Raw genomic sequence first — 19,921 nt, forward strand, 5'->3', positions numbered from 1 at the left:
GGGGGGGGAGGGAGGGGGAAAGCTGGAGAGAGAGGGAGAGAGATGGATAGAGAGGGAGAGATGGATAGATGGATAGATAGGGAGAGATGGATAGAGAGGGATAGATGGATAGTTGTAGTTAGTTAGTTATAGTTAGTTAGTTATAGTTAGTTAGTTATAGTTAGTTATAGATAGTTAGTTAGTTATAGATAGTGGAGTGGTGGCGCAGAGGTTAGCTATATTGTGCAAGTTTGGGCTATTAAGAAACAATGAAATTTGCCCCAATCACCTAATAATTCCTTCAGTATTACCTGAAGAATGTATGTATCTTTTCAAAGTTACCATCCGTTGACTGCCAACTTCGTAGTGACAGAGGGGGTAATGATCCACAAGCTGACTCAATTCGATCACAGAAACATCACTTGGAGAAGGATCCAACTCGTAGGATCTGTGGTGTTCTATGTAGAATGATCTCATTTTCTTTGCTATGAAAGTAAGTCCATCTTTCAAAACACACACCTGCACAATTTCTGCAAAGTCGGGCAGTCCACCATTAAACCCATGCACTATTATCATGCCACTTCTGTAGTTGATGCCATCAGCAGACACATTCTGTGCTAGATTAACAACAGTTAGATCAGGATACTTCTGACGGAGGCTAACTTGTACCTCTTCTGTAAGGACATCAAGAGGGACTGTTGAGACTTGTGCAACCTCAAGACAGTTTTGTTTATATGATGAAAACATACTATGGCCAATCATGAGCTGATGTTTATTGGCCAAAGAAAGTGTTATGTTTTTAAAACAGTTTGTATGCCTCACAACATTTTTAAAATAACTGTGCTTGGATTCAAACCTAAGAGTCCAGAAAGAAACAAGTGGACCAAAGTGAAGAATTAGGGCAGGGTAATGCTCCAGGTAGTGGTGCTTTGGTAGCAATTTACTTTCTGGGAAAAGTGTGCAATACTTAAGTCTGTGCAATGTTATTTGACTTTCCAAGTATGCAATGGACTCATAGGTATGTACAGGGCAAACAACCAGATCAACAATATCTTTCAAATGTAATATTATCTGCCAAGCTGGTTCATCTTTTGGAATTAGTTTTCCAACAATCAGTGGTATTAGTCTTAATAAACACCAATTCTCGTGTGAGTTGCCACCAATTTTTTTTTTACTTAGGAAAGTGCGTGGCAATAGTTGAGGGCGATTTGTTTTATCCCCCCACTTGTAAGGAAAACCCTGAATTAGTTCATTCAAATAATCAAAAGTGAAGTACTTCTTGGCTAACAGCAAACCAAAGCATTCAGCAAGTTCAACAGGTACTATCCCCTCAAAAAGATCATGAGCAAGATCTGGGGGGAAACCTGCAGTAACCTCAAAGAATGAAAGGCTCTCAGCTAAAACACATGTCGTTTTGACTCCACAACAGGGTTTACCTTGTTCACATGCACTTGCTACATGTGTTTGATGTAGCTCTTTAGTTCTGAGACTGAAGCCACCCTCTTCAACCTCCTTTGACTGTATTTCACTACGTGTAGCAGTACAAAACCGACAGACAAAGTCTCCAGAGAAACTCTCCACAAATCCAGCTAATCCGTGCGCTCCAAGATTATCAGCCACAACACATTGAACAGTACCTCTAACTGATATTCCTAGGTGATCTATGTGAACTCCCTGTTGCTCTAATTTAGCAAGATCATGAAGTAAAGGCTCCAGAATTTTTTTATATCCAAAATTTTTAACGTCGTCACTTTTGCAAAGCAATGCAAGGTTAATTGAGTTCAGTGATGACTGACGAACTGGTGGCAAGTTTCCTAAAATCCAATAAACTCCACAGAGTTTATGTTTTTTACGTGACGTCCCTAAAGGATTACAGATTTCAAAATCATCTATGTAAAAGCACAATAACAGTCTTAATTCCTCACCTGTGAAAAATTCATTACTTTTAAAGAGTAAGCCATCTTGGTAACATCTATACTCTCCATTTACAGAATGCTGGTTTGAATGACTATGAACAACTGTATCAAGTATATCTTTCTGTTTGAGCAACTGTTTTAAGGTTTTCAGGACAGGAATATACTGGAAGGTTCGTCTTGTTTTTGAGTCAAGTATGTACTCTACTGGATCGACAATGTCAAAATTTTCTTTGTAATACTTTCTGCGTTTATGAGCACTAGCTAGTGTACCATCCTTTGCTATACCCTTTAACAATGGATTACATGAATATAATGCAGTGTTCAATTCTTGAATCACAATTTGGTCCACACAAACATTGTGGTTTCTAAAGGTTTCTTGAATTGCTTCGTTTGATATGGGCACAGATGCAGATCCTATCAAATAATGCAATTCTGAAAGCAATTCATCTACTGCTAAGCGTGGAACATGGAAATAGTTTTCAAGTTTTAATAAAAGAGATGCTAACTTCAGTTCTATAGTCTTAGATAAATCATGTTCTTTGGTCTGAGTTTCTATATCACTATTAAAATGAACATCGCAGTCATTAATTTGAGATAAATTACTGATGTCCCCAACCGCTGAACTTTCTGCTTCACTTGTTTTTACTATACCTACTTTAAAGTCTTGTAGAGAATACGGACTGTGTTTTCTATTTTTGTGGGACTTGTAAGTACTATAAATATTTGTTTGGAAACTGCAACCCTGAAATACACAATTCACTGTTTCATAGCTCTTGAGATGGTTATATAGGTGACAAAAATAATCTGTTGCTGATGTTAAGTTGGTGCATGTACACAACTGACAGTTAAATGTAGCTGAATTAACACATTTTTCTAGATGTTGCTTAGCATGTGACCTGCTTAACCCTTGTGTTATGTTAAGGGTCAATTTGACCCGTTTCAATTTTTGTGTTGATCAAAGTGCAGGTTATCCTTTCTTTTTTTCCATGAAATGTTGTGACTTTTTCTCCTCTAGGGTCATGAACTTCTATGTAAAATCTGGACTCTTTGATGTGTTGTTAAATGTCTGCACACAGTTTGTATACAAAGATGATGTTGCGGGTCATTTTGACCCGCACACAGAGTAGCTGTTAAAAATCCAAAAAAAAAGTCTTTGATGTACTTCATTTTGATTGCCTCTGAATAAACATTCAGAACCAGGTGTGTGTGGAAGAGGGACTTTCTCTCCCCTGTCCTTGTCACTGTTTCCATGCCCGTTCTTGGAGAAACACCAAAAATGAGCTCCAGACGATTTACAGCTGAAGAAGCTTTTTCGCAGCTTATGAACTGGGATAGTGATGTAGAGGAAGAGGTTTCAGAGACAGAGGATCCTTCAGAGCCAGAGGACAATGCCATTGATGATCCAGATTTTCAATTTTCCCATGATGAGGAGGATTCAGAGGACGAGTCTGCAGGTGTCCCTTCTTCAGATGAAAACCAAGAAATGCAACAATCGTCATCCACAGAGGGGACATGGACATCTAAAGATGGTAAAATAAAATGGTCAACATCACCACACCAAAGCCAAGGTAGATTGTCATCTTGTAATGTCATCAAAATGATTCCTGGTCCTACAAGATTTGCTGTCACAAGAGTTGATGATATTGAATCAGCATTTCAGCTCTTCATATCCCCACCCATAGAGAAGATAATCCTCAACATGACCAACTTGGAGGGGAAGCGTGTCTTTCAAGAGAAATGGAAGCCACTGGATCCGACTGACTTGCATGCTTACATTGGAATCCTGGTGTTAGCTGGCGTATACAGGTCAAAGGGTGAAGCAACTGCAAGTTTATGGAATGAAGAGAATGGAAGGCCAATCTTCCGAGCAACAATGTCTTTGGAGACATTTCACATGATCTCTCGTGTGATCCGATTTGACAACCGTGACACCAGAGCTGATCGACGTGAGAGAGACAAACTTGCAGCAATCAGAGATGTCTGGAATAAATGGGTCGAAATCCTGCCTTTATTGTATAATCCTGGCCCCCATGTTACTGTCGATGAGCGCCTCGTTCCATTCAGAGGACGCTGTCCATTCCGACAGTATATGCCAAACAAGCCTGCGAAATATGGCATCAAAATGTGGGCAGCCTGTGATGCAAAATCCAGTTATGTTTGGAACCTGCAAGTATATACTGGAAAGCCACCTGGAGGAAGACCTGAGAAGAATCAGGGAATGCGTGTGGTTTTGGAGATGACTGAAGGGCTGCAAGGTCATAACATTACATGTGACAACTTCTTTACATCCTACCGTCTTGGAGATGAACTTCAGAAGAGAAAGCTGACTATGTTGGGAACAGTCAGAAAAAATAAGCCAGAACTTCCCAGTGAGATTCTGAAGATGCAAGGAAGACCTCTGCATTCCTCAAAATTTGCTTTCACAGAGAAAACAACACTTGTTTCTTACTGCCCAAAAAGAAACAAGAATGTTCTTGTGATGAGCACAATGCACAAAGACGCATCTCTGAGCACACGAGAGGACATGAAACCGCAAATGATTCTGGATTACAACTCCACAAAAGGGGGAGTTGACAATCTTGACAAAGTCACAGCAACATATAGTTGTCAGCGCAAGACTGCCCGTTGGCCTTTGGTGGTTTTCTACAACATTTTGGATGTGTCTGCTTACAATGCCTATGTGCTGTGGATTGAGATCAACCAGCAGTGGAATGCCAGCAAACTGTACCGACGTCGACTTTTCCTGGAAGAACTAGGCAAAGCACTCGTCACTCCAAAGATCCAGAACCGGGTCAGGCCAGCTAGATCCCCAGCAGCTGCTGCTGTCATCGCAAAGGTCCAGGGCAGGGCATCTGACCAACCCACAATGGATCCTTTGGATACAGGTACAAAGAAACGCAAAAGATGCCAAGTCTGTCCCTCTCGAGATGACAGTAAAACAACTACCTCTTGTGTGAGATGCAAGAAATACATCTGCAAAAAGCACATAGTCACATTCTGTCCATCATGTGGGGAACGCTGAAAATGTTGACTGTCAAAAACCCGAGAAAATGCGGCAAGTTAAATGCAAAAAAAAAAAGGGTTCGTGAAGAGGGAAAAATTGAAATCAGGAGTTCTTTAATATAGTGTTGGAAGTGTATATCTCTACTTCTCATCTCTTCTAAATATTTGTATAATCTAAAATAAAGTTCTTATTGGTTTAACTTCATTTTATGACTGTTTTGAGTGGATTTACACAATGCGGGTCAAAATGACCCGCAACATAATAAACGTATTTTTTTCTCAACATAATACAAGGGTTAAGTGACTATGAAGAGCACTGAATGTTTTAAATACACAAGGGCAATCAGAATATATGCATGGGTATGGGTGTCTGCGGCCAAAATTACCATGTGCTAACCTGTAGTGTTTTAGCAGACTGACTCTTGTCGATGCAGTTGTACCACAGCTTTTACAAGACCACATTCAAATCTGTTGGAAAAAGAAAGTGAGATTAGCGTAAAAATATAGAAGACGTATGGAGCCTATCTGGTGACACTGAATAGAAAATATAAAGCATGGCCATGAGATACAGAATGGCTATGAGATAATTCACCTTTAGTATCAGGATGGTTGTCAATATGTTGTTGTCTGCTTGTGTATTCAAGAGTAGCTTTGTTATTATGCCATGACAAGTGTATTGTCAATATTAAAACCAGTGTTTCCCCTACCGTTATACAAGGCAAAAGAACAGAGCACCCCAATGGTTTGAATGACAAGTTTATCAAGTATATCCTGATGCATGCTCAATAACCCAGGTGTTTTTATTCATCTGCCCTCTGTGAATAGCAAGCAGCCATCAGAGTGCTAATGATCATCGTTAGGCCGATGGTCCACCTTTATCATGGCGAGAGCTGGATGTCACCAACTAACTAGATGATCCACTATAATAAGGAGCTATTTATAAGACTGAGTTTATTGCAGCTCCTCAAAATGACAAACACGTTTGGATTAAAATCGAAATGTTTCAAAAAGTTTTTTTTAAATCAGTCCAGAGGACCTGACTTAACTTTGTTTGATTTATCAAGTGAAATTTATAACCGTAGTATCCAGGAACAGAGGTCTGTTCTTCAGTCTGAGGAGCTGTTTTCAGCTCAGTCTTGTAAATTATTTATGACTGAGCTGAATACAGCTCCTCAGACTGAAGAAGTCTTTTGCTTGAAAGAAGAAATGTTACTACTTTTTTTTTTTTTTTTTTTGGTTTTGTTTTTTGAATGTCCAGAGGACCAGACTTCACTTTTTAGATGTTTCTACCTGGATTGTTGAGCATGCATCAGGATATCTATATTTTTCTTCATCATTTGATGTATTTGTGCTTACTGTGGTTTTGTTTCTTGTATACTGATTATTTTTAGCTTTGATTTATAGCTTTAATTTAAAGTGTAATTCTTGTTTTGTGATTTGTACGTCAGTGGGTGGTTGAACTTTGGTACTTCTTTCAATATATTTGAGGGAAATATTCCTAATAATTTTGTCTTTATGATTTTTCAGCTGTGTTAACTTTAATTAACATATTACTTAATAAAGTCAAAGTGAAAACAGGAGTTCATGATAAAGACAGCACCGTTTATTTATTTTTAATCTTCACTGATGAAAAAAATTATTTTTTTTATACATAGAAAATGTTTTTAAAATAACGTTTCAAACCTCCATCTCGGACTAAGATCATCCCGCCGCCTGACAGGGAAATTCCAGAGAAATAGCAAATAGTGGATCGGTGAAGTTTTTGATCCTGTGACTCCTCCCCCTGACCAATCGGAGTCCAGCATTCACGTTTGAGGCTCGACCGAGCTCGGTCAGTCCCACCAGAGAAGCAGGGGGGGAGAAAAAGAGAAGCAGGGACGAAAAGAGGACTAGAATCAGCCTCAAGTCAGCTAAAATACTAGCTAAAGTATTATTGCAAATGGGTTATTTCTGTGGCGCGCTGCCCATAGCTGGGGCTGAGGCGCAGTGCAAATGGGGCATCTGTGAGCCCGAGGCAACGTTTAGGAGGGGGCTCACACACCCAGGTTTGAAGAGAACAGAGAGGTGGAGGGGTTCTGACCGCACTGATCAGGCAGGAGAGGAGAAAAAAAGGTGCTGCTTTGAGAATGAGAAGGCGCGTTTTAAATTACTGTTTAAAAATTACCATCTCACTCTGTCATGACAATAACAAAGCCACTCATTAATACAAAAGCAGAGTAAATTGTCAACCATTCCCATTCAGAAGGTGGATTGTGTCGAGGCCACGCATTACTTTATATAATACGATGTGACAGCAACATATCCAACTGCCTTGCTTTTTTGGCGCGAACCACGCTAGCGGCGCTATAGAAGCTAACAGGTAGCGCTATCGAAATCACAACTTCACAGAACACACAAATACATACATCTTAACGTGGATTTGATAATCCATCACTTCACCGGTTTGACTTTTCATCGGCTTGGTTAAAAACCAAAGCAAACGTGTAGAGTTTGCAAAACAAAAGTTAGTTAACCGAGTTCCTCTAATAATTTATCTCATCCTCCCAACAGTCAAATAATATATATAAAATACTCTTAACAGTAATTGCTATATGAAGTGGCAATGAAAAGATGTATACATACCTTAATTTAAAAGGATGGATGTAGATGATAGAGGAATGTCTCTCAGACTCTCACATTGAACGGACGACTCTTCATGTGCCAATCACGTGATGACAAGAGACAGTACTGTATATACTGTACATACGGTGTCCAGTAAGGGACAAACTACTTCAGTGCTTTCCGTTTTACTTAACAGAGTTGAGTTGGGGAAATTTAACATTATCATTTAACATTTAAATTAACATTTCTATTTTCAAACAACATAACTAAGTTAAGTTGATGCAAATAATTCAAGTTTTTTGAATAATTTAAACATAATACTATGTTGTATAGCCGACAATAGTGACATTTCTGTTTTTTGAGTGCACTAGCTCAGGAGCCAGGCAGAAGGAGAAATCCCACACAAGACAGGCTCTAGAGCAATGTGGATATCCTAACTGGGCCTTCCTAAAAGCAGAGAAGAAACCCAAACAGGACCCCAGTCAGCCAACAGGTGAAAAGGAGGAACCCAGACCCAGACCAGTGGTCATTCCATATGTTGAGGGAGTATCAGAGAAACTGAGACGTTTATTTTCTAAACATAACGTCCCAGTGGCTTTTAAACCCCAAAATACATTACGGCAAAGACTGGTTCATCCCAAAGATCCAGTCCCCCGGCACAAACAGAGTAATATTGTGTATGTTGTTCAGTGTCAGGAGGGCTGTGATCAGTCTTACATCGGGGAAACTAAACAGCCACTGGCCAAAAGGATGGCCCAGCACAGAAGATCAACATCATCAGGCCAGGACTCTGCGGTCTACACTCATCTCCAGGCCAGCGGTCACTCTTTCAGGGATGAAGATGTTCACATCCTGGACAGAGAGGAACGATGGTTTGAGAGAGGAGTAAAGGAGGCCATCTTTGTGAAAAGAAATCGTCCATCGTTAAACAGGGGTGGAGGCCTCCGGGTTCAACTGTCCCCCTCTTACAATGCTGTGATTGCTAGTATCACTCAGCCCTCTGTGAGTAGTAAACAGCCATCAGTGTGCTAATGATCCATTGTTAGGCTGATGGTCCTTCTTGATCATGTGAGCAGCTGGTTTTGGTTGTCAGCAGCAAACTGGTTGATCCACTCTGAAAAGGTGCTATTTATAAGACTGAGCTGAATACAGCACCTCAGACTGAGGAAGTCTCTCGGATGAGAGACGAAACGTTTCTACATTTTTTTGTTGTTTTGCTTTGTTCTTTTGAATGTCCAGAGGACCAGATTTAACTTTTTTAGACTTTTCATACTACGTCCTTTGTATGTGCCTGTAATATTGAAGGATACGTGTAGGAAAAGTTTTCCATGTTTTCAGTGGTTCAGAAGTGCAAAAACTTACAACTAGAGAAATTGTATTTCCTGTGAAAATGCAGTGTGAATGCTTACTGCAGAGGAACTTGCTGAAAAAAGCTGAAATTAGCTGAAATGGAAGAGCAAGCCTAAGTTAGCATGAGAAAGCAGAAAGAACAGCTGAATTAGGTGTAAATAAGAAGAAAATGGCACAAAAATTAAGAAATTAGCTTTAAAAAAAACCTGAAGTTAGCAAAAAGAAAAATATATAAAAGTAGCCAAAAAGGCAGAAAGAAGTTTCAACTACCAGATGGAAGTGGAAATTAGCTAAAAAATGTGGAATTAGCTGAGAAAGTTAAAATTAGCACAAAACTGCTATAGTAGCTGAAATAACTGAAACTAACAGAAATAAGCTGAAAGGAGCATAACAAGCTAAAATTAGTATATAGAAGTTAATTAGGCTGAAAGTAGCAGCAATTACCACAAAAACATGAATTTATCAGAAAACAGCTGAAATTAGCTCAAAATGCTATAAAGCTAGCTGAAAAGGTAGAACAAACTTAAATTACTAGAAGAAAGCAGAAAGAACAAACCGTTGCCCGATTAGGCTGAAAGAAACAGAAATGAGCACAAAGCAGGGGAAATTATCTGAAAAAGCAGAAATTTGCCAAAAAACAGCTGAAAATTAGCTAAAAAAGTAGAAAGCCTAACTTACCAGAAGGAAGTGGAGAGAGCACATTTTTGCTGAGTTAGGTTGAAAAAGTTGAAATGAGTGCAAATAATGTGGAAGTAGCTGAAAAAGGTAAACATAAAACAGCTAAATAGTAGCTGAAATAGCAGAAAAAGCTGAAACTTGATGAAATATGCTGAAAGGAGCACAAAAAGCTTAAATTAGCAGAAAGAAGTTAGAAGAAGCACAAAAATGTTGTAGTTAGCAGAAAGACTGAAAGGAGCACAAAAAAGCTGAAAAAAAAACAGCTGAAATTAGCTGGTAATTTTTTTTTAAATTTGCGCAAGAAAGCTGAAAGAAGCTGAACCAGAACAAAAAGTGAAAGGAGCAGTAAACGGTTGTAAACAGCTGTAAATATATGAAGGAGGTAAAATGAGCTCAATTCATTTATGAGGAAAAAAGTGGCAGAAAAGGCAAAACATTTCAAAAAGCTGAAATTAAAACCAATACCAAACATAGCACCCTTCTCTTGAACGAGCTGAACGTTTTGATTTATCTTCAAATAAAAAACAACACAAGAAAAAAAAACTTTTTACTACAATATTTCATTAGTTCAGTGAACATTTGATGAACAAAACAATTCATTCTGAGAACATTTTTACATTAAAAAAAATGTAATAAAAGTGTTTTCCGATTGTTGACACTTTTGCTGTTGCGCTTCGTGTTTAGTCGTTTGGCGACTTCTTTTTAAAACATTGATTTAAAGTTTGACTGATGTTTGTTTCTAAAATGATTTTCCTCCACCACGGCATAAATTATACACAGCCGAATATTATTGTTGAGGCTTTGCAAGCTCATTTGTAAGATTATGTCAGAGCTGCCCATCCAGATTTAGATAAACTATAGTGAATAATCAGAGCAAACAAACAAACAAACAAAAACATGTTTTGTTTGTTGTTTTGTCACGTTGTTACGTTTTAAAACCCTGTGGCATCTATGCTAACAGCTTCATTTTTAAACTACAGATAATAATAATAATAATAATTCAGTTGTTTCTTCTTCTTCTTAAATTATGACATTACCTGTTCAAGTCAACCATGTCTGTCTGTTAGCAAAATATCTCATGAACCCCTTACCAGATTTAAATGAACTTCTCAGAAATGTATGCCTGGATATTCATCTACAGCTGATTAACTTTTGGAGACAACACCACTCAAGATGGCCACCACAGCTAATCAACCTTAACAAACACAAATGTGCCTATAACTCAGTTAGTTTTAGAGATACTGAGTTGAAATTTGGTTTAGCAGTGGCTGAGAGTCGTCCCGAACACATAGTCTGAGCACAAACAGATCGCACTGTATCCTTCGATTTCACAAGCGATTGTGCATAACCATTTCAAGGTTCGATAAAAGAAATGCCCAGCAGGTGATACGCATTCAATTTCTAAATCCTGCAGACGTGTCCAGCGCTCCACACTTAAGCAATGATTGTTTTCTTGTTATAAACGATGACTTATGCTTGTAGATTTTTTTTATCAACCTATATATTTAAACTTTTTTTTTTTGCTTTAACGAACCAACCCTTGTGTGATTAGTCTCAATGCTTCAGCATCATCTGCTTCTAGGCTCCGTTGACCACTGGGTGGCGCATGGAGGCCACACATACCCAGCAGAGCAGCTGTGCACGCTCGGATGTGACAAGTTTAGCTCAGTGTCCGTGCACACGCCGGCACGTTTGATGGGATGCGTTTCTGCTCAGTGTTGCCTGGGCACTGGGTGCTGCAGGGTCATGTGCTCGGCTCCTGTGAAAGGCAGTCTGTGGGAGCAGTAGTGATGCACCAGTTCGGGGATGCTGGAAAAGACACAGCTGCTCTGATCCAGCGTGTAGCCCAAGCCCTTGCTGCTTTTAGTCTGCGCCACGATGATGTGCACGCAACTCTGACTGGTCCTAAAAAATAAAAAATAAATCAATTAGTCACGCAAGCAGAAGATCACACTGAAAATGGAAACGTTTTATCCTTCCTTAACGAGGCTTTGGTATTTTGGGAGTTTAGCAGATGTGTACATGTAGAAAATGATGTGGGCTCTCAAATGAATGAGCAGCAAATGTTCACTCGAGCGCACGAGGGCACAACGGTGCCAGAAGTTTTCCAACTTCATCCCAGAGAACCAGCTTCTTGTGTTGTTGCTAAAAGTGTCCGAAGATCCACAGATTCCCTAACTGCACCGTATCCCGTTAAAAAAGGTCAAACCAAGGCCAGCATTCATAATGAAGCATTCCTTTATGAATAAATCTATGTTTGTGTCAATTAATTTATTATTTTATTGAAAATACATGACGGTCTATATACAGATTGTATTAGTTGCTGCCGTTTTTACAGTTTACCTGAGAATAAGACAAATGACGATGAAGTAAAATGGTTAAAACACTTTACTGTAACCATTAAGATCCACAGGCTGTGTTGAACATCATGCACGCTCTGCACACACACACGCACACACACACGCACACACATGAGTTCACTCACTTGAGAGCGATGGAGTACTTGCTGGTTCCTGATTCGCTGTCTCTCACCAAGAAGCTGGCCTCCCTGCAGCGCTGCAGCTGAGCCTCGGCCTGCTGCCGACTCACACCGCCGTGGTACCAGCTTGGAGAAACGGGGCGAGAGGGAGGGAGGGAGTCAGAGGAGGGGAGCGGAGGGGATGCAGACAGACAGTAGATCATTAGCATATAGCACAGTGACATCTGGAGTTCAGTCCCTCGTCCACTCAGTGATATGTGCAAACAGAATGAAAGCTGAATGTCTGCAGCTTTACAGCTCGCAGGCAAAACAATGGCATTCAACCACAACACAAGAAAACACACGCTAACAGGGAGGGCCCCTCGTGATCAGAGGGGCCTGCTTTTTCATAAACTGAGAACCATTTGCCTCCCCCGTCAGCATCATCCAGTCTCACCTGGAAGTTGTTGTATCAAACTATCATCAGGATGCTGCAAATATACATATGTCTGGAAAGAAATGTCTTCTGTCACCGTTTCTACAAGGTCACGAGTGTTATCTGTCAGAATCTGGCACCGTCTCTCCTTAGACTGTCCAGTCAGCAGACTTCAGGAAGTTTTGCTTCATTTCAATTTGAGGTTTTGCAGGCAATCTGCAGAGGGTGCTGTTCTCCACAAAAAGCAGCCCAGAAGTTGAAGAAAACACAAAACTGGAGCCTCAATTTGAGTTCGTTTATGAGAACTATAGGCATAATCTCTACAAACAGGGGATTAAAAAAACGCACCAGACGTCTCAAGCCTCGTGTCATTTATTTTTTTATCTAGTTCTGTTCAAGGTTACGTTAGTGGGTGTATCCCAGCATGCAGAGGGTGCAAGGGTCACAGGTCTGTCAAAAGACTAAAGCAAAGACCAGAAAAACCTTCAGTGGGGAAATAAATTTAAGCTCCAGGAAGTCAATACGTGCACGTTTTGTCTTAAATCTTAAATTAGGGTGCAGGATTTGTGGAAATATAATGAAAGGAAAGGTTTCTTGTTCTTTTAATTCTTATTCTACTCCAACAATATAAGGTCCTTTATTTGGATTTAATCATGCACATTCACAGTTTTGCTTAAAAAAAATGTTGTGTTTGTCTTTTTTTGTACAGGTGGATGCAGATTAGCGCTGCCTTCACTGACAGACGCCGTCAGTTGTGTTTGTACAACAACAAAGAGGCGTTCATCCATGAATACTTTGTTTTAATAGCTGTACTTGGTTAGAGGCTGAATATTGCATCAGTCATAATAATTTTCAGCTTTTCTTAATCTCTGGGGATTTTTTTTATTAATTAAATATTTTTGTGTGTGTGTTTGTGTGCACGCTTTGTGGAGAAAATCTCAAATTCTCTACAATATCTTAGAACATTCTAATTGTTCAAGTGTTTTGTTGAACTTTCAACATGTTCAGACCCAAATGTTTTCTTATGCCTTCTTTACCGAGCCTATTGTGAAGAAAATGTTCCTTTAAAAACTTTCTGTTCATCTTTGTTGCCACAACTCGAACGTTTAAATTCTTGTTTACAACTACCTTCAAAATGAACATATTTACACGAGTTTTAAATGTTTCATGTCGCTCGGCCTTCTCTCCTGAGCTTGGCAGGCTCGTCTGATTTGTTCACTTTGTGTCCCCTCACCTCTGGTTTTTCAGCTCCCAGAGTTCAGTCTCAGATAAACATTTTGAAGGACGTCTCTGTTCTCCAAACATTCAGAGGACAGAGAAACACTGAAAGTGGAGGCTTGCTGCAGTAGCTACCAGCTGGTATGTGCAACACAAGCACCTTTAATGCTTGTGATAGAGTTATAGAAGTTCATGCCAAATATGTCAAATAAGACAAATGATATATCTCATTGTTTTGCAACAAGAAGAACCCAAGAGGAGAACTGGAGATTTGCAGTTTATGATATAAAACTAGAGAAATTACATTTCCTGAAAAAAGCAGTGTGAATGCTTATTGCAGAACAACTTGCTAAAAAAACATGCTAAAATTTGCTGAAATGGAAGAACAAGCTTAAATTAGCAGAAGAATGCAGAAAGAACACATATTTACTGAATTGGGTTTCAATAAGCAGAAATGAGCACAAAACTCAGTAAATTAGCTAAAAAAAGGTGGAAATAAGCAAAAAAATGCTGAAAAGTAAATGAAAAGGCAGAAAGAAGCTTAAACAACCATAAGGAAGTGGAGAGAGCACATTTTTGCCGAATGAGGCTGAAAAGTTGAAATGAGTGCAGAAAATGTGGACTTAGATGAAAAAGCTAAAATTGGCATAAAACAGCTCCTATAAATAGTAACTGAAATAACTGAAACTAGCTGAAATAAACTGAAAGGAGCATGGCAAGCTGAAATTAGCAGAAATTATTTAATCATGCTAAAAGTAGCAGAAATTGGCATAATAATTTTGAATTTATCTGAAAACAGTTGAAGTTAGCTAGAAAATGCTAAAAAGCTGAGAACAAGCTTAAATTAGCAGAAGAAAAAAGAAAGCACATGTTTGCCCAATTAAGATTAAAGACGCAGAAATGAGACCAAAGAAGTCAGAATTATCTGAAAAAGCTGAAATTGGCAAAACAAAAAACAGCTGAAAAGTAGCTCAAAAATAGCAGAAAGAAGCTTAAACTACCAGAAAGGAAGTGGAGAGAGCACATTTTTGCTGAATTAGGCTGAAAAAAGTTTCAGTGAGTACAAAAAATGTGGACCGAAAAAGCTAAAATTTGTATAAAATTAGATAGCTGAAATAGCAAAAAAAGCAGAGACTTGCTGGAAGAAGCTGAAAGCAGCAGAAAAAGCTGAAATGAGCAGAAATAAGTTAGAAGAAGCACAAAAATGTAGTTAGCTGAAAAAATCTGAAAGGAGATCAAAACCGATTAATTAAATAGCTGAAATTAGCTGAAAATAGCTGAAAAAAGTTTTCATTTGCACAAGGAAGCTGAAAGAAGCTGAACCAGAGCAAAATGTGAAAGGAGCAGCAAAAGGTTGTAAACAGATCTAAAGATATGATGTAAAATGAGCTCAAATCATTTTCTGAGAAAACAAAATGGCAGAAAAGGCTAAATATTTCAAAAAGCTAAAGTTGCACCCATACCAAAAGTCATCCTTCTGAACGAGATGAATGTTTTGATGTGATTTGTTGAAATAGCACAAAAACTGTGGAACAAGAAAGATGGTGAAAACGTACAGAAGAAAAATGGGTCACATGGTGTGAATGCTTCATAAACCATAAGGCCAGAAAGGATCGTTACCTTTGCTTCTCCAGAGGAAGGCTGGAGTCCAGTTTGGCTGTCTCCCCATCCAGTGGGGCGAGGGTGGAGGTAGGAGATGGAGGAGAGAGTTTAGTGGGGCTGGAAGAGGGCGAGAGGGGCGCGAGTTTAAGGGTGGGGTAAGAAGAAGAAGTGAGAGGGGAGAGTTTGAGAATAGGAGAGGACGGAAAGGAAGAGGAGGTGGAAGTGGATGGAGACGTTGAGACGAGAGTTTTATGGCTCCAGTTCCTCTGCCTCAGAGTCTGCTGCTGCTGCTGCTGCTGACGGCTGCTTGTTGAGACGTTCTCTTTGCTGAAAGAACAATCCACGGCCTCAAACTGAGCTGAAGGAAGCAGGACAGGCAACATTTCAGAATGGACTCGATCAAAGCAGAAACACTAAAGTAAATATTTCTCTGGGAATTCATTCAGGCGGTTGGTTTGGTTTCCGCTTTAAAGCAAACACCAAACTGTTGTTCTGTATAAATGAAACTTATTGCTTCCGTCCTCCACACCCTGCACCTCCACCCTTTCCCATCATCCATTGCTTCTTTTCTCTACCTGACAATGCTCTAACAATGTCCTCCTTTCTCCACTCCCAGGGCAATTCGTACTCCCCAGCCGGACGGACATCAGACTCCGGTCGGGTGACAGGGATCCACACCCCGTCGCTGTCGCCGTCCAGTCCGCCTTCGTAGGGTGTGTCGTAGATGTTCGGGGGCGGCGGTGTGCCCTCCTCCTCCTTGCTCTCTTTCTGACCTCGGTCCAGCAGCACACACACTTTCAGGAGGTCTTTGGAGCCCCGTCTACGAACCTCTGCAGCAAAATGTGGAGAGTCAAGACTGAGTTTACCAGCTCATTTTAGTGGTTTTATCCCTCTTTGTCTCGTTCTTTATGGCTTTGATCACAGGAACACTTCAAAGGGCCCAAACAGAAGATGGGTTTTGTATTTACAATAAAAATCCCCACAAATAAAAGAGGAGCAAAAAAATAAAAATGTATTCTTTGTCAGTCTGTTTTCTAATGCTGTTTGTCATGTGCAGGTTAACACAAAGTCAGCAGTGCAATGAAATGTTCAGGATGAGAAGAACTGATTTGACTCGCTAAAAAAACAAAACAGTCAGGAAATACTTGTCCTGAAATACTACGGTAAAGATGTAGTATTTTTAAATACTTATTCTGTTCTTGTTTTTAATTTTTTCCGTGACTTCTTTTTTTCTTGCTGCATGCTTTACACTATTTTCAACCATTTATATTTCTGGTCATTTAGCTTTTAGCTACTGTTCTGCTACCTTTGGCATTTGGTCTATTTCACTTTCAAGGTTCTTTATTACCATTCGCATCACATGTGGTACATGAGGTGGAACTAAATTGTGTACATAGGATCCAAGTCACACACAAAAATATAAAAAATATAAAGTAAAAAAAGAAACAGTATATAAGGATCTAAGATATATACTAAACACTAATAATGTAAAATAATACGTTAAATAAATAATAATAATAATGTATATTAAACAGCAGCCCGAACATACTTCAACAATTAGATAACCTTTTGCCACTTTTGACTAGCATTTTGATGCTTTTTTAATCTTTAGCTGATTTTGCTACGTTTAGTTTAGCTATCATTTTAGTACTTTTAACTTGTGTTCTGCTCATTTAAGCTGGAAACAGGCACCTGTTCATCTTGGCCATGCACAGAGAAGCAGGTAAAGAGAAAAGGATGGATGAGTTTTCAGCTGACGTCCAGAACTCAGCATCCACGCTGCAGAAAAAAAACCTGACTTCTGAAATCATGCGATTTTTTTTCTTTTCTTAGGTAGAACTGTGAAATTATACAACATAAAAACTTAATTACTATAATTACCAGTTATATATCCACATGTCTTATACTTAAACTGTATTACTAGGATTTATTGAGATTTTTATTATTTATTAAATTTAGTTCACAGTAAAAAAAAAATTCTGCTGCTCATCAGTTACAGCAAAAAAAGCTCCTATAAAAGCTACATGTTAATGTATGCAGTGTACTTTTTATTTATGCTGTGTGTGTGTGTGTTTCCTTGCACCAGCCTGACAGGTAGCCTGTGTGTCTGCACTATTGTGTGACCAAACAATGGAGTTACAGGAAGAAAAGGTCAACACAGCCACTGATTGGCTGGCTGACCAGGACATTTCCTGACTGCTGGGAAGTGATTGGGTAGGATCTGGAAGGGGGGTGGAAGGGGAGTCAGGTATTATGGGGGGGCTCTTTGGAATGTTGTCACACACAGAGGGCCATAAAGTGCTAGATGTATGTGCTTCTGTGTGTGTGTGTGGGGGGGGGGGGGGGGGGGGGGCACTGCACTCGGGCAAATGTTCTATCCAAAGAATGGTGCAGAGGAAACAGAGGCAGGAGACAGGAAGCTGGAAGAGGAAGCTGCACCCATTGTCCCTGCACAACACTTTTGCTATAGCAACCGCCGGACAGGAGGAAAGTCGGTGCAGAGACTGGGGGTCTATTTGGCTCCAAGCCCCTTTAAAAAAACATTATTTAGTGAGACTGTGGCACAGTGTGTACTGAGAGACCTGCGGGGCAAACTGATGTTCTGGCATTTTAGATTTTTGTGCATTTAAGAACTTCTGGAGTATTTAGAAATGTAAAACATTGACTTGTCTACATTGTGTTCAACAGACGATGGGGTAAAGGTTGAAATGGGTTATGAGAGGTTTCAGAACTCGATTTCTGATGGAAAGGGTGAGCTAGGAGAGCAAGCAGTTCTGACTCCCACAGTCATAAAGGCAACCTGAGCTCACCTGTGATGATGACCTGGGCATCGTATGGCTCCATGTACCCATCATTCACCCCTGCTCGCTCAGCTTCTCTCTGCTCCTTGGTTTTCTCTGCGTCAAAAGGATCTGCGTAGTCCTCCAGGATTATTAGCTAAAGAAATGGGGAGGGGGGAAAAAAGCACATAATGGTGAATCATCTGCTACTTTTTCAGAGGTTGCATTTACCAAAAAACCCAACAAAGCAAGAGGGATTCAATACAGTGTGTGTGGGGGTGGGGGGAGTGGTGTCCATGACTGAGTGACAAGTGTTAGAGGGACAAGAGGAAATGCTTGTGCAAAGAGGTCAATGCATTGTTTTCCCTGTTTGATCTGACACAATGCAGAGAAACTCTTTGTATTCTTTGGAGAGGGATGGAAACTTAATACTGGGCTCTGGACTGAGGTGGGGAGGGAAAGCACAAAGAAAATTAACAACCTAAAGTCAGCAGCTATTTTATTTTCTTATTTTAAACTCAAACGACCTTAAACTAAGGTTGACTCTGAAATGAGCACAGCATGAAACAGAAAAATCAAAGTTGAGCCGCTCACCGTGGTTTTGACGTCGGGCCTCCCCTTCTCGTTCTCGGACAGCTTCTGCTCACTGATCCCGTCCAGTTTCGGGCTCTTGTCCTGTTTGTCCACTTTGATCATCCTGCTGATGTACGCCTGCGCCAGGCTCGAGGTCCTCACCTGGCGGGTTTCATCCGGCCCCGCAGTCTGACTCTCATTTTTGGAGCTCCTCCGACCTTTACCGGTGGTGAGACTTTCCCACACCGTCCCACCGTATCCAGTATTATTATTGTTCCGACCCAGCTCTGTTGCTGAATTTTTCCTGTTTTTTCCAGCTAACAGACCCCCTCCTCCTCCTCCGCAGTCTTTGCGCTGGTTCCCTTTCAAGCTGTCTCGTGAAAACGCATGTTTGGGTCGGGTTTGGGGGCCAGATTCGGAGGCCGAGCGGACTCGTTCGTGTCCGTTTTTCAGGTTGATGGGGAAATCTCGGAACCACTTTGCCATGGTGACTAACTTAAAACCTCTCGCGGAGTTTTAAACACAACAAACCTGGGTGACTCGAAACTTTCTTGCTTTAGACGCTTCCACCAAGCGACGCGCAGCCATGCGCAACGGCTCCAACTTTACGCACGGATATTCCGCTCAGCCCCGCGTCAAAACGACCCCGATATGAAGCTCTGTCTAAACATCCAGTCATCAACGTGATGTGCTGACACTGGGATGAGTTCCAGAGTCGGAAACTTCTCGACGACCTGACAAATCCCGGCGCGTCTTGGAGATCTCTGACCTGAGCTGGTTTCTCCCTCTCTCACCTGCAGAGGCGACTATCCCCGTAGCGTGAAAAGCAACTTCTGCAAAGCGAAAACTCGAAAAAATTGGAAGTTTTTCTGCGAACCCAGTGAAGATCCCATTCCCTGATCGTGAGGCGCTGCGTGCCAACCAGCCGAAGTGAAGAGATTGGAGGAGGAAAGTTGGTGCGCAGCTGTCCGGTGTCTGGGGAGGAGGAGCTGCGAGGCCCGAGGGGGGGCGGAGTGGGAGTTTTTATGGATGCAGAACTACTGATTCTATGATGAACATTGGGATGCAGCGACAAGATGGAGACATATAGAGCGCATGCATGTTAATAATAATGATAACAATACTGAACAACTGCTAGTGACATTGCACTATAAGGCACATCTGTGACACCTATGTTTATTGCTGCTGCACATGTGGCTGTATCATGTATGCCACTACCTTACCATCATAATTAAATTAAACTAAATGTTAGTTATATGCAATCATGTGCATTCAAGTTAATGTTACTACCTGTGAAATACTTATTTATACGAATCTACTTGCACCA

The 19,921-nt window shown here is 40.4% G+C and overlaps 2 protein-coding genes across 2 annotated transcripts; one reads left to right on the plus strand and one right to left on the minus strand.

Annotated features, from left to right (window-relative positions):
- Window positions 1-2,883: 2,883 nt before the first annotated feature.
- LOC119410037 (piggyBac transposable element-derived protein 4-like) lies at window positions 2,884-5,188 on the plus strand. Its single transcript, XM_037676941.1, has one exon. It carries the CDS (start codon window positions 3,145-3,147, stop codon window positions 4,915-4,917), a length of 1,773 nt encoding a protein of 590 aa, XP_037532869.1. The 5' UTR covers window positions 2,884-3,144; the 3' UTR covers window positions 4,918-5,188.
- Window positions 5,189-11,201: 6,013 nt separating this feature from the next.
- she (Src homology 2 domain containing E) lies at window positions 11,202-19,080 on the minus strand. The gene is made up of 6 exons (XM_037676942.1): window positions 18,616-19,080; window positions 18,052-18,178; window positions 15,817-16,071; window positions 15,260-15,599; window positions 12,013-12,132; window positions 11,202-11,432 (listed from the first exon to the last, which is right to left on the minus strand). The coding sequence occupies exons 1-6, from the start codon at window positions 19,078-19,080 to the stop codon at window positions 11,240-11,242; spliced, it is 1,500 nt and encodes a 499-aa protein (XP_037532870.1). The 3' UTR covers window positions 11,202-11,239.
- Window positions 19,081-19,921: the final 841 nt, after the last annotated feature.

Source organism: Nematolebias whitei, chromosome 5 (genome assembly GCF_014905685.2).
Source record: "Nematolebias whitei isolate Nwh7 chromosome 5, NemWhi1, whole genome shotgun sequence".
Classification (NCBI taxonomy): domain Eukaryota; kingdom Metazoa; phylum Chordata; class Actinopteri; order Cyprinodontiformes; family Rivulidae; genus Nematolebias; species Nematolebias whitei.

Coding starts and splice junctions, on each gene's coding strand:
- she (XM_037676942.1), bottom strand. CDS start 19,080: ATGGCAAAGTGGTTCCGAGATTTCCCCATCAACCTGAAAAACGGACAC. Junction 18,179..18,615: donor GGCCCGACGTCAAAACCACG/GTGAGCGGCTCA, acceptor CCATTTCTTTAG/CTAATAATCCTGGAGGACTA. Junction 15,600..15,816: donor CATTGTTAGAGCATTGTCAG/GTAGAGAAAAGA, acceptor TGCTTCCTTCAG/CTCAGTTTGAGGCCGTGGAT.
- LOC119410037 (XM_037676941.1), top strand. CDS start 3,145: ATGCCCGTTCTTGGAGAAACACCAAAAATGAGCTCCAGACGATTTACA.